Source organism: Oryctolagus cuniculus, chromosome 4, assembly GCF_051225735.1.
Source record: "Oryctolagus cuniculus isolate XC-2025 breed Fujian yellow rabbit chromosome 4, ASM5122573v1, whole genome shotgun sequence".
Taxonomy (NCBI): Eukaryota; Metazoa; Chordata; class Mammalia; order Lagomorpha; family Leporidae; genus Oryctolagus; species Oryctolagus cuniculus.
This window is the reverse complement of record NC_142870.1, coordinates 3,565,602-3,577,944: the sequence shown is the minus strand read 5'-3', so window position 1 is coordinate 3,577,944 and position 12,343 is coordinate 3,565,602. Positions and strand designations below refer to the sequence as shown.

General features: G+C 64.6%; 1 protein-coding gene across 4 annotated transcripts in view; it reads right to left on the bottom strand.

The window, feature by feature from the left end:
* Positions 1–12,343, bottom strand: part of PRDM15 (PR/SET domain 15) — a 64,044-nt gene that overhangs the window by 36,500 nt on the left and 15,201 nt on the right. For all 4 annotated transcript variants that reach the window (XM_070073125.2, XM_070073127.2, XM_070073126.2 and 1 more), the window contains exons 2-5: positions 6,400–6,445; positions 4,569–4,662; positions 2,303–2,456; positions 496–748 (exon numbers count right to left, since the gene is read on the bottom strand). In XM_070073125.2, coding sequence (XP_069929226.1) covers positions 496–748; positions 2,303–2,456; positions 4,569–4,662; positions 6,400–6,436 — 538 coding nt within the window. In that variant the 5' untranslated portion in view covers positions 6,437–6,445. The remainder of the gene's footprint in view (positions 1–495; positions 749–2,302; positions 2,457–4,568; positions 4,663–6,399; positions 6,446–12,343) is intronic.

Here is a 12,343-nt window from a genome sequence, read left to right as displayed (position 1 = left end):
CACACACACACAGATACACGTGCACCTGCAAGTACACACACTGGTGTGCATATACACACAGGCTCGGCCACACGCGTGGACACTGGCACACATGCACGTCTGCTCATGCGTGTACTCACACACACACACACACACACACACACACACACGGGCCCTGTGGACAGCGCCAACACTGCAGCCGGTGCTGCCTGTACTGCACCGTGACCTTGGGCCAGTTCCTGCCCCTCTCTGGGCTGCTCCCTCTGCCCCCACATGGGAACCACGCTCCCACCTGCAGGACTGGGAGGGGCCGCTGGGCGGAGCGCCCGGGGCAGAGCTGGGCCCTGGCTGTGCTCCGTCCAGGGCGGAGCTGCCCGCTGACCCGAGTCTCAGCAAGGACTGGCCGGGGTGGGGCCGGCCGCCCGCACCCCCGGCACAGCTCCCGGCCAGGGTGGGGCCCGCTGCCCAACCCCCCACCCCCAGCACAGCTTCCCGCCAGGCCTGGGGTCGGGGTACCGTGGACGCCGGGGCAGGCCGGCCGCAGCATGGGCTTGTCCATCTTCTTGGCGTAGAAGGCGGCGTACCACACGCGCAGCTCGGTGCCGGCAGGGATGTCCCGCGAGGTGGTGAAGTACACGTCGCCGCCGTGCTGGTAGGCGGTGAGGTTCTGCTGCTCGGCCTCGGCCGCCGGCCGCACCAGCATCATCCAGTTGCAGTCGTCCTCGTTGGAGGTGTCGAAGCACACGGGGTGCCCGTCTTTCTGGAACACCTGAGGGCAAGCCCCGCCCACCGGGGCGGGGGGGCGGGTTACACAGGCAGGGCCAGGCCCAGACACGGCCGTCCACGGGTGGAGGGCACCAGGCGGACCCCGGCTGAGCCCGGCCAGGCTGGCCGCAGGCAGGAGGAAGCAGGAGACACCAGCAGAGGGCGCTGTTTCACCAGGACACCTCCGTCCCCGGACGCCTGCGCTCCACACGTGGCCCGGTGGCACCAGATGCCTACAATCCACTCGCGTTCCACAAGGACACAGGGACCCGAGCTCTGCACCCGGCCTGGGGACCGTCAGGGACGGTCAGGACAGCTGAGTTCCACTCCTGCCCGTGGGGAGGGCTTGCACCCTTGCATTGGTTCCCAGTGGGCATGGCATGGCCTAAGGGACGCTACTACATGCCCACTCACAGCCCGTGACATTCCTGGGACGCTAGCCTCTCTGCTCGGTGCAGCTGTGAACTGGACACGCGTGGGCACCGGGGACAGCTGAGTCCCACTCCTGGCCCTGTTACGAGCGCGCCGGGCGGCATCGGCAAAGCTCCTTGCACTTTCTAAGCCGCCCCTCCTGGGGCCCAGCAGTGCTGCAGGTAGGGGCGGGGCGGGAGCAAACATTCTGAAAGCCAAACTAACCCCTAACCCCACGTGTGTGTGTTGGGGGGGGGGTTCACGCCCTGTCCTCTGATGGACTCTCGCTCCTCACTTAGGCGACCTCTCACCTCCACGGAGACCCTCCTGGAGGAGCCCCTCAAAGGACAGCGCCCGTGGAGTGGGGGGAGGAGGCAGGGGTCCCGGGAGGCGGGTGCCCAGCCCACAGCCCTTGGCTCTGGGGGCTTTGGGAAACTGCCTGGAGCACACGGCTGCCGGCGGCCGGGGTGGGCCCCCAACCCACGCAATCCCCGAGGCCGACCCTCAGGATCAGGGAACGGGAATGACACCCGGTGGGCACGGACGACTTCTCCCCAAGGGCCCTGGTCGCCGGTGCGTCCCCAGCAGGCCCGCGGCCAGCTGCCTTCTGCAGCCGGGTCTCCGCCCTCTCGCTCCCCTCCCCCCTGTTCTCTCTCTCATCAGTAAACCCAGTGCCCTTCCTTCTGCTTGCTGCCGAGATGGTCCTGTAAGCTCAGCTTCCCAGAGGACGGCCGAAGCCCATGGCCGAAGCCCACGGCCACTGGCTCCCTCCGCCGGGCTCAGGCCGCGTCTCTCGCCAGCTGTTCTGCCATCATCGGCTGTGTCCCCTCGCTGCCCGGACAAGAAGCTCGGCAGGGCCACCCCCACTCTGTGCAGGTGTGCGATCAAGACGCCGCCCAACGCCAGCCTGCCGGGCGCCCTCCGCACACAGCTCGGCTCGGACCGCTCTCCAGTGCAACACCGATCACTACAAAGCACCGACTTACCCATCAGGCTCCTGGACTAGGAAAACCAGTGAAAAACACGGAACATTTTCCTGGAAGCTAAGCAGAGCCACAGCTTCAGGGGCTTTGCCAAGGCACTGGCACGGCGTTGCCGCGGGGTGGCCACGGCGGCTTCCCGCACGCCTGCGGGCAGCGGCGCTCACCTTGAGGGGAAACGCTGACTCCTTCTCCCACTTGGCGACCCTCCTGGACTCGAACGGCCCAAACTGCGTGCGCTTGACCAGCTGCGTGACGGCGAACACGCCTTCGGCCCCGTCCTCCAGCCGCCGGATCTCCAAGTTGGAGGGAAGCGATGACCTGGAAGTGAACGCGCGGCTCACGGGGGCCCCAGCCCGCGGCCACGGCAGCAGGGGCCGGCAGGTCAGGACGCCCTGGGGGTGGCTCTGCCGAGGCCCACGGGAGACAGAACACGGCTCGCCCAGGGAGAGCGGAGCCAGGCTGACGTCGAGGCTGGGAGGACTCCCTCTCCCTCCCCTGGTCATGGGGCTCCCTGGGGCTCAGCTCAACTCCCACCGCGAGGGGCTGGCAAGATCCAGCTGGGCCCCTGGGGGTGGCCATGCATGCACGGAAGGACGCGTTCGACCCCGGGGAGGACGGCGGGCACCCGGCGGGCACCGCACGATGCAGGGCACGCGGAGAGCAGAGGGGAGACATGGGGAGGGGGTCACAGGAAACTGCACAAGACTGGCACGAGTCCCCAGCCAGCTGAGGTGGCCATGTCACTGCGGAGGTGGCCCTTCTCACTGAACTAGGAGACCGTCAGGGACAGGGTGCGGGAGGAGGCGAGGACACGGGTGGAGACTCCACGTGGGGTGAGGGGCCGGCGTTGTGGCACTGTGGGTTAAGCCACAGCCTGGGACGCCACCATCCTACATGGGCACAGTTGGAATCCCGGCTCCTCCACTTCCAGTCCAGCTCCCTGCTGTGGCCTGGGAAAGCAGCAGACGATGGCCCAAGTGCTTGGGCCCCTGCACCCACGTGGGAAACCAGGATGGAGCTGCTGGATCCTGGCTCCTGGCTTTGGCCTGGCCCAACCCTGACCACTGCAACCATTCGAGGGTGTGGTGGGGGGAGGTGAACCAGTAGATGGAAGACTCCTCTTGCTCCTCTGTCTCTCCCTTTTTCTCTGTAACTTTGCCTTTCAAATAAATCTTAAAAAAAAAAAAAAAAAAAAAAAAAACCAGACACATAGTAGATTAAGCCACCGCCAGCAGTGCCGGCATCCCATATGGGTGCCGGTTCGAGTCCCAGCTGCTCCACTTCCGATCCAGCTCTCTGCTGTGACCTGGGAAAGCAGTGGAAGATGCCCAAGTGCTTGGGCCCCTGCACCCACGTGGGAGACCCGAAAGAAGCTCCTGGCTTCGGATCAGCCCAGCTCTGGCCATTGTGGCCATCTGGGGAGTGAACCAGGGATGGAAGACCTCTCTCTCTCTCTCTTTGTAACTCTAACTTTCAAATAAATAAATAAATCTTTGGAAAAAAAAAAAAAAGAGGCAGAGGCGGAGGCGGAGGCAGACACCAGGGTGCTGGGTCCCGGGAGCCCACCCAGAGGGCTCCCACCATGGGACCAGCACTTTCAACTGAACTTTTTTTTTTTTAAAAAAGATTTTATTTATTTGAGAGGTAGAGTTACAGAGAGAGAGAGAGAGAGGTCTTCCTTCCACTGGTTCACTCCCCAGATGGCCGCAGGAGCCGGAGCTGCACCGATCCGAGCCAGGAGCCAGGAGCTTCTTCTGGGTCTCCCACGTGGGTGCAGGGGCCCAAGGACTTGGGCCATCGTCCACTGCTTTCCCAGGCCACAGCAGGGAGCTGGATTGGAAGAGGAGCAGCCAGGACTCGAACAAGCACCCATGTGGGATGCCGGCGCCACAGGTGGAGGATCAACCTACTGCGCCATGGCGCCGGCCCCTCAACTGAACTTTCGTGGGCGACGGGCGGCCCCAGAGGCTCCGGGAGCTGACGGCTCTCACCTTCAGGCAAATGAACTCTGCACTCTGCTTTCGCGAAGCTGCGTCACACTGAGCAAAGAACAGGTAAGTGGTGTGCTGGGGGGGCGCACGGAGGCTGCTGAGCCAGGCTGACAGGGCAGCGGCACCTTCAGTGTCACACGGGCCAGCCTCCCGCGTGCCTGCCACTTCCCGCACCTCCCCTGCGCGGCTCGGGCTGGGGGAGCAGCCCTGGAGCGAGTCCCGCTGGCTACCTCCAGGCGGGCCCTGGGCCCCCGCCCACCGGGTGCACCTGCCACTGCACCTCTGGGCTGGGAACACAGACAAGAGCCACTGGGGAACCTGCTTGGCCCCGTCACTCGACACACAGACCGGTGTGGCCACGCAGCCGTGCGCGTGCTGACGGTGGTGTCCCAGGGACCCCGAGCTCCGGGAAGCTCGGCGACACGGGGCGGTCACTCACCTGGCCCTGCTCAGCACAAAGGAGTCTTTCACCGTGACCACTGGGCCCAGCTCGGGACACTCGGAGTCGTGGTACTGGCTGCAGTCTTCACACCCTGCAAGCACATGTCAGAGGGCGGGCGTCAGAGGGTGGGGTGGGGCATCAGGGGGCGGGGCGGCAGAGGGTGGAGTGTCAGAGGGTGGGGCAGGGCGTCAGAGGGAAGGGCATCAGAGGGTGGGGTGGGGTGTCAGAGGGCGGGGCGTCAGAGCATGGGGCGGGGCATCAGGGCGGGTGTCAGAGCATGGGGTGGGGCGTCAGAGGGTGGGGCGGGGCATCAGAGCATGGGGCGGGGCATCAGGGCGGGTGTCAGAGCATGGGGTGGGGTGTCAGAGCATGGGGCGGGGCATCAGAGCATGGGGCGGGGCGTCAGGGGCAGGTGTCAGAGCATGGGGCGGGGCATCAGAGCATGGGGCGGGGCGTCAGGGGGCGGGTGTCAGAAGGTGGGGCATCAGGGGGCGGGGCGTCAGGGCAGGGCGGCAGAGGGTGGTGTGTCAGAGCATGGGGCAGGGCGTCAGAGGGTGGGGTGGGGCATCAGGGGGCGGGGCATCAGAGCATGGGGCGGGGCGTCAGAGCATGGGGCGGGGCATCAGAGCATGGGGCGGGGCGTCAGGGGCAGGTGTCAGAGCATGGGGCGGGGCATCAGAGCATGGGGCGGGGCGTCAGGGGCAGGTGTCAGAGCATGGGGCGGGGCATCAAGGGGCGGGGTGTCAGAGGATGGGGTGGGGCATCAGAGGGCGGGGCATCAGAGGGTGGGGCGGGGCATCAGAGGGCGGGGCGTCAGAGCATGGGGCGGGGCATCAGAGGGCGGGGCGTCAGAGCATGGGGCGGGGCATCAGAGGGTGGGGCGTCAGAGCATGGGGCGGGGCGTCAGAGGGCAGGGCATCAGAGGGTGAGCGTCAGAGGGCAAAGCTTCTGTCAGCAGGCGGGATTCAGGGACGGAGACCCCCCACAATGCAACCTGGGTACTGGGACCCCTCCTGAACGGGTGAGACACACCCGAGTCGCATAACAAAGCAAGCAAGCCAGGGCACCACCCCCAGTACCCCACAGCTGCAGAGTCCTTCAGTAAGCACCTGCCTGGAGACACGCTGGGTACTAAGGCAAGTACCCACAGAGAAGCACCAGGGGTACTAAGACAAGCACCCACAAGGGGACACGAGAGGTACTAAGGCAAGTACCCACAAGGGGACACGAGAGGTACTAAGGCAAGCACCTGTGTGGGGACATGAGAGGTACTAAGGCAAGTACCCACAGAGAAGCACCTGCGTGGGGACACAAGAGGTACTAAGGCAAGCACCCATGTGGGGACATGAGAGGTACTAAAGCAAGTACCCACAGAGAAGCACCAGGGGTATTAAGACAAGCACCGTGTGGTGACACGAGAGGTACTAAGGCAAGTACGTGCCGTGTGTAACGAGAACCCCTCCCGCAGGAAGAGGTGCTGCTGGCGGCACACTCGCGGCCACACGGCCACCTCTGGGTGGTGAAGAACAGGAGAATCAGGTCACCAGTGAGGGCGGGCCACAGAGCCACAGCCCCGCTCTCCAAGCCTGTGCCGACCCAGCGCTGCCCCCTGTAAGGCGCCCTCTGCTGGCAGCCCTGAGAAGTGGTCCTGTCACCACCACCGGGCAGGCGCCTGCTCCCGCCCTACATCCCGTTCCTGAAGGCGGGCAGAGTCCTGCAACTCTGACCCAGCTTCTCTGTTCCACAGAACCACACGCGGGTGCGGCTGAGCCCAGACAGCAGGCGCCGCGGCCGCACGCTGGTCCCGGACAGGTGCACGGTCACTTACAGACGAACATGATCTCGTCGCTGCCATCTTCCGCCATCTCTGACACCTGTCGGGGCACGAAAGAGCCTGGTTAGGGACGCGCTTTGGCCACAGCCGTTTCACAGACAGCTACCAGAGGCCTCCCCAGCCTGGGCAGAGACCTCACGCTGTGTCAAAAAGGAGACAGTGGTGGGGTCTCCTCCGGCTGTGGGCTGGGAGTCCTGAAGCCCTGTTCCCCCTAAGATAAATGTTTCCAATACAAGCCCTGGACTTGAACGGCCTCGGGTTAGGGGTTCCTCATGAGCTCCGACTTTCACCTTTCACACCAGCAGTTCTTTCCACTGCTAAAATAAAGACTACCACTTAAAAAAAAATTTATTTATTTATTTATTTATTTAAGAGGTAGAGTTACAGACAGTGAGAGGGAGAGACAGAGATCTTCCACCCACTGGTTCACTCCCCAGATGGCTGCAACGGGGCTGATCCGAAGCCAGCAGCCAGGAGCTTCTTCTGGGTCTCCCACGTGGGTGCAGGGACCCAAGCACCTGGACATCTTCCACTGCTTCTCCAGGCCACAGCAGAGAGCTGGATCGGAAGGGGAGCAGCTGGGACTCGAACCGGCGCCCACATGGGATGCTGGCGCCACAGGCAGGGGCTTTGCCCGCTACGGTTCGAGTCCTGGCTACTTTTCACACCAACGTCTTTTCCTCGCTCAGTGGGCAGTGAATCCCTCAGGGGCAACCTCCCGGGGCACAGCTCCTCTCTCTGGCCTCTGCCTCGCGCCGAGCGCCGCCGCACACCCAGCTCTCTGGGACTAAGGCAGCGCACGGCGCCGCGAGGACGTCCTGTCCCTCAGGGCTCGGCCCGTCCAGCCACGCACCCTGGAAACCACCTCTGGGCAGGCGGCTGAGCACGGCTCGGGCTGCGGTCTGGGCTCGGGTGCAGGGCCTCGCGGGAGCCGCACCCAGCGTGTGCTGCCAGGCCACCGTTCCTCCTGCCGGGCGCTGGTGTCCCCTGTGGGGCTGCCCCTGAGACCTAACCCACAGACTCCTGGCCCCACTCCGCCCACCACCGCAGCAGGAGGACCGGCAGGCAGACTGCCCACCCCACCACGCCAGGGGCTACGCTGGGGAGGTGTGCGTGTGTCCCCGGACCCCGAGCTCCTGCTCCCCCGCCAGCTCTGCTGTGGTCCAGTGCATGGTGGGAAATGGGCCTTGGAAGATCCCCGCAGACCACAGAGGACAAGGGGCGCTCACTCTGGTCTTGCGGCTGGAGAGGCCCGGGGCGGCCGCCTGTCCCCAGAGCTGTGCCCTGGCCGACAGTGCAGCCAGGCAGGGGCCCCGGTGGCTGCAGCCCTCGTACTGCGTGTCACGGCCCGAGGCCCTTAGAGCAGTGGCCCTGGGCCCTGTCCCGGCCACTCTGCAGTTCTCAGCCAGGATCAGACGGCACAGCCGCCCTGGGCGGTGGGAGGCCTCAGCTTCCAAGCCTCTGCTGTCGGGGCAACATCCCGCCGCAGTCGCGGTGTCCCACTGCAGAAGGGGGGGCCTCCAGACTGCTGAGCCTGGAAGAAACCCCAGCCGAGGCCTGGAGGAAGAGAGGGCTTGGGGAGGACTAAAGTGCAGGCCGCTCCACGGGGACGCCGACCCCAGGCAAACTCCGTACACGGTGGGTCTGCGCCAGGAAGCGGCAGGGGCACACGGCCTGGAGGCTTCTAGGAAACTCAGCCCCACCCAGACCTTCGGACTGGCTCCAGGGTGTGGCTGGCTCTGTCTGAGGGCTCACAGGTGACCGTGTCATGGCTCAGGTCTGAGAACCCTGGGACACTCGGAGGAAACACCCACCTGCACAGCGGTAACCACGAGAGACTCCGGTCTCCCTCAGGAAATCAAGTTCAATATGCAGTCAGCGGGGCTCAGGTGCACCCAACCTGGCGGTAAGGGGACAGCGTGGCCCAGGCTAGGTTCTTAATGACAAGTGCAGCTCGCCCGGTAGGCGCTGGTGACAAGTGTTAAAAACAAGTTCAGGGTCTGGTGCTGTGGCATAGCAGGATAAAACCCCAGCCTGCAGGGCTGACATCCCATATGGGCACCGGTTCGAGTCCCAGCTGCTCCTCTTCTGATCCAGCTCCCTGCTACGGCCTGGGAAGGCAGTGGAGGATGGCCCAAGTCCTTGGGCTCCTGCATCCATGTAGGAGACCCGGAAGAAGCTCCTGGCTCCTGGTTTCGGATTGGCCCAGCTCCAGCTGTTGTGGCCATTTGGGGAGTAAACCAGCAGATGGAAGACCTCTCTCTCTCCCTCTCTCTGTAACTCTATATTTCAAATAAATAACAATAAATCTTTTTAAAAAACGAAACAAGTTCAAACAAGACGCCCAGGGGCTGGCACTGCGGTGCGGTGGGTTAAGCCACTTCCGTTATCAGAGTGCTGGTTTGAGTCCCGACAACTCTGCTCCCAATCCAGCTCCCGGCTAATGCACCGGGAAGCAGCAGATGATGGCTCACATCCTGACACCCGCGTGGGAGACCCGGATGGAGTTCCTGGCTGCTGGCTTCAACCTGATCCAGCCTGAGCTGCTGCAGCCACCTGGGGAGTGAAACAGCTCTCTCTCCAGTGAGACTTCCCTCGCTCTCCCCTTCTGTCACTCTGCCTCTCACATACATAAATCAAATGCAATGCAAAGAAAGTCCCAAATGCAGTCCGATACGGGATGTGGGCATTGCACCTGCTGCGCCTGAGAGCCAGGGCTTCCGTCCGGCAACCAGAAACCTGCTGAGAGCCGAGCACTGTGGGAACGAGCGCGAAACACGTCCAGTGTGCCGCTGTGCTGTGTGGCTTCCCCCCAGAGGCCGCCCCTTCCACGGTTCCTGCGCCCACGGCAGCCACGGCCCCACACGTGAATATCTGTCTTGACTCTCCTGAGAGAGGGAGACCGCGTCCCCATCCTTTCATCACAGCGTATTCTATCTAATCCGCTGTCAGCAGCCGCTTCGCCGGCCAGTTACCCACAGGAACACAGCGCCCAGGAGCACCTGCCACGGCCGCCATCCCGGGGGTCTGGGAACGGAGCCCCTGCGGAGTGGCGGGGGGAGGGGCTGCTCAAGTGTTCACAGAGCGATACAAGCAGGGTTTGGGGCCAGCCCTGGCTGGAGGATTGGACGCGCCAGGATCGGCAGGAGCGGGCGGCGGCTGGCCGGGGCGACAGTTCTCACCGTCAGCCCTGTCTACCAGTGTCACGTGAGCGCACACTTGTCACAGTGAAATGGCTGTGCAGCGGCATGGGCACCGCCCACGTCCTCATCTCCCGCGCGCTCTTCAGGTCCGGCCACTCAAGCGGTCCCGGCGCGTGCCCAGCCCAAGGAGCAGCTCTTCCCACCCAACCTGACCCGGCTGTGCTGGACACAGAGCCCTCTGCCCTGTGTCTCTCCTGGGCCGCCCCTCCCCCTCGCCCCCTGGCCACTCAGCCCGGGCTGTGGCTTTCCCGTCCCCACCACGGCCACATCCACCTCTGCAGCTCACACAGAAGCCACGGCGAGACCCACGCGTGTGTCCAGCTGCCCACCTGCACCTTCCCGGGAAGCCCTCAGCAACTCCAAGGTCAAGGGTCAACAGACCGCCTGGCCGCTCCAGCTTCCCTGCCGGGGAGCCCCTCCCACTCCCAGCTCGGGGATCAGAGCCGCCAGGGTGATCTGGAGCCCCAGGGTGATCTGGAGCCCCAGGGTGATCTGGAGCCCCAGGGTGATCTGGAATAGCCAGGGTGATCTGGAGCCCCAGGGTGATCTGGAATAGCCAGGGTGATCTGGAGCCGGAACCATCCTGCCCGCAGCCCTAGCTCCACCTCCCACCCGCAGCCCTAGCTCCGCCTCCCTTCGCCACACCCACCTCCCGCCCGCCAGCTCTGGCCCTGGCCTGCCAGCCTGCCACTTCAGCGGTTTCCCACTGACCCTGGGGCCGACTCCTGGCCACGATCGGGCCCTTCTCTGCCCCCCGACTCGCCCCAGCCCCTGCCTCAAGGCCGGCGGCTTTGCATGTGCAGCCCCCACCCCGGCCCCTCCTCTCGGCTCCGCTGCGTTTCTAAGTCACGGCTGCAGGTTTCGCTCTCCAGGGTGCTGCCCGCTGTTCACAGGTGCGCATGCGCGCCACTTCTCTATTCCCCCTCCACGTGTTTAACGCTTCGTCGGCAGCCTGGACCATCGGCGTCCACTCGGCCCCATCCACAGCACCCACGCCGGCCACAGGCTTGACCCTCGATTACAGATTCGGCCCTATCTAGCGCCCTCCCCAGCGGCCACGCCCCCGGCCCCGCCCACCACACCCCCGGGTGTGGTCAGCGTCCCCGGGTCACCCCCAGGACCCCATAGACGCAGCCCCGCCTCACCGCCCAGACACCCTCCGCCTCCTCCACCGTCCCGGCTCTCAAGACGTCACCGGGCGGCACGCACGCTGTCTGTGCCACAGATGTTTGACCAGGACAGGCAGGCTTGGAATGGGTCCTCCGACCCCCTGCCCCTGCCCAGCTCCGGGGTGCTCGGTGCCCAGCACCCTGCGCGGGGAGCTGAAGAACCCGTCGCCGGGAGCTGCTCAGAAAGGCGCCGTCTGCATCTGCGCAAGCTTCCCTGGGTCAGCAGGGCGCTCCCCCCCACAGGAAGTGCCGCGAACACTCGAGCCGGCTTCCAGGATTCACAAGGCACTGCTAGGGGCGAGGTTCCCAGGGCCCACACTGTGGTGCAGCAGGTAAGGCCGCCACCTGCAGTGCCGGCCCCCCACATGGGCGCAGGTTCCAGTCCCGGCCGCTCCACTTCCAATCCAGCTCCTTGCTAATGGCCTGGGAAAGCAGTAGAAGATGCCCAAGTGCTTGGGCCCCTGCATGGTGTGGGAGACCCAGAAGAAGCTCCTGGTTCCTGGCTTTGGATCAGCTCAGCTCCGGCTGTTGAGACCAACTGGGGAGTGAACCAGCAGATGGAAGCGCTCTCCCTCTCTCTCTCTCTGGCTCTACCTCTATCTGTAACTCTTTCAAATAAATAAAATAAATTAAAAAAAAAAAAAAAAGGAGCGAGGTCCCAGGGCCCCACAGCGAGCAGCTCAGGGTCTCTGGGACCCCTGGAGGCAGCCCCACCAGTGCATCCCATGCAGGCAGCCTCCTCGGGGACCCCCCCCCCCTGCCACTGAGGGGTCCCAGCTACAAGCACTTCCAAGGACAGACCTGCAGCGGCGGGTGTGGTGGTGCAATGGGTCGGGCCACAGGGAACGCCCGCATCCCACGGCGGGGTGCCTGGCTCAACCCCACTGCCCTGCCTCCCACCGGCTTCCCACTGGGCATCCTGGGACACGGGGAGGGGGGTACCTGGCTCAGCCCCACTGCCCTGCCTCCCACCGGCTTCCCGCTGAGCATCCTGGGACCACGGGGGGGGGTGCCTGGCTCAGCCCCACCGCTCTGCCTCCCACCAGCTTCCCGCTGGGCATCCTGGGACCACAGGGGGGGGTGCCTGGCTCAGCCCCACTGCTCTGCCTCCCACTGGACCATGGTGGGGGTGCCTGGCTCAGCCCCACCGCTCTGCCTCCCACCGGCTTCCCACTGCGCATCCCGGGAGGCAGGGATGCTGGCTGTACCATGTGGTCCCTGCCCGAGCTGCTGCGGCCATTTGGGGAGTGAACCAACAGATGGAGAATTCTCTATCTCCCTCTCCCTCTTTCAAGTAAATGAACACAAAATAAATATTCTTAAAAACATGTGCAAGTGGGGCCAGCCTTGTGGCGCAGCGTGTTAAGCTGAGGCCTGTGATGCTGGCATTGCCGGTTCGAGCCCCGGCTGCTCCACTTCTGATCCAGCTCCCTGCTGTGGCCTGGGAAGGCAGCCGAGGGCAGCCCAGGTGCTTGGCTCCTGCTCCCACACGGGGGACCCAGAGGAAGCTCCTGCCTGGCTCTTGGTGCGAGGCTGAGAGGGGCTCCGTGCTGGGCCTGGACCAGC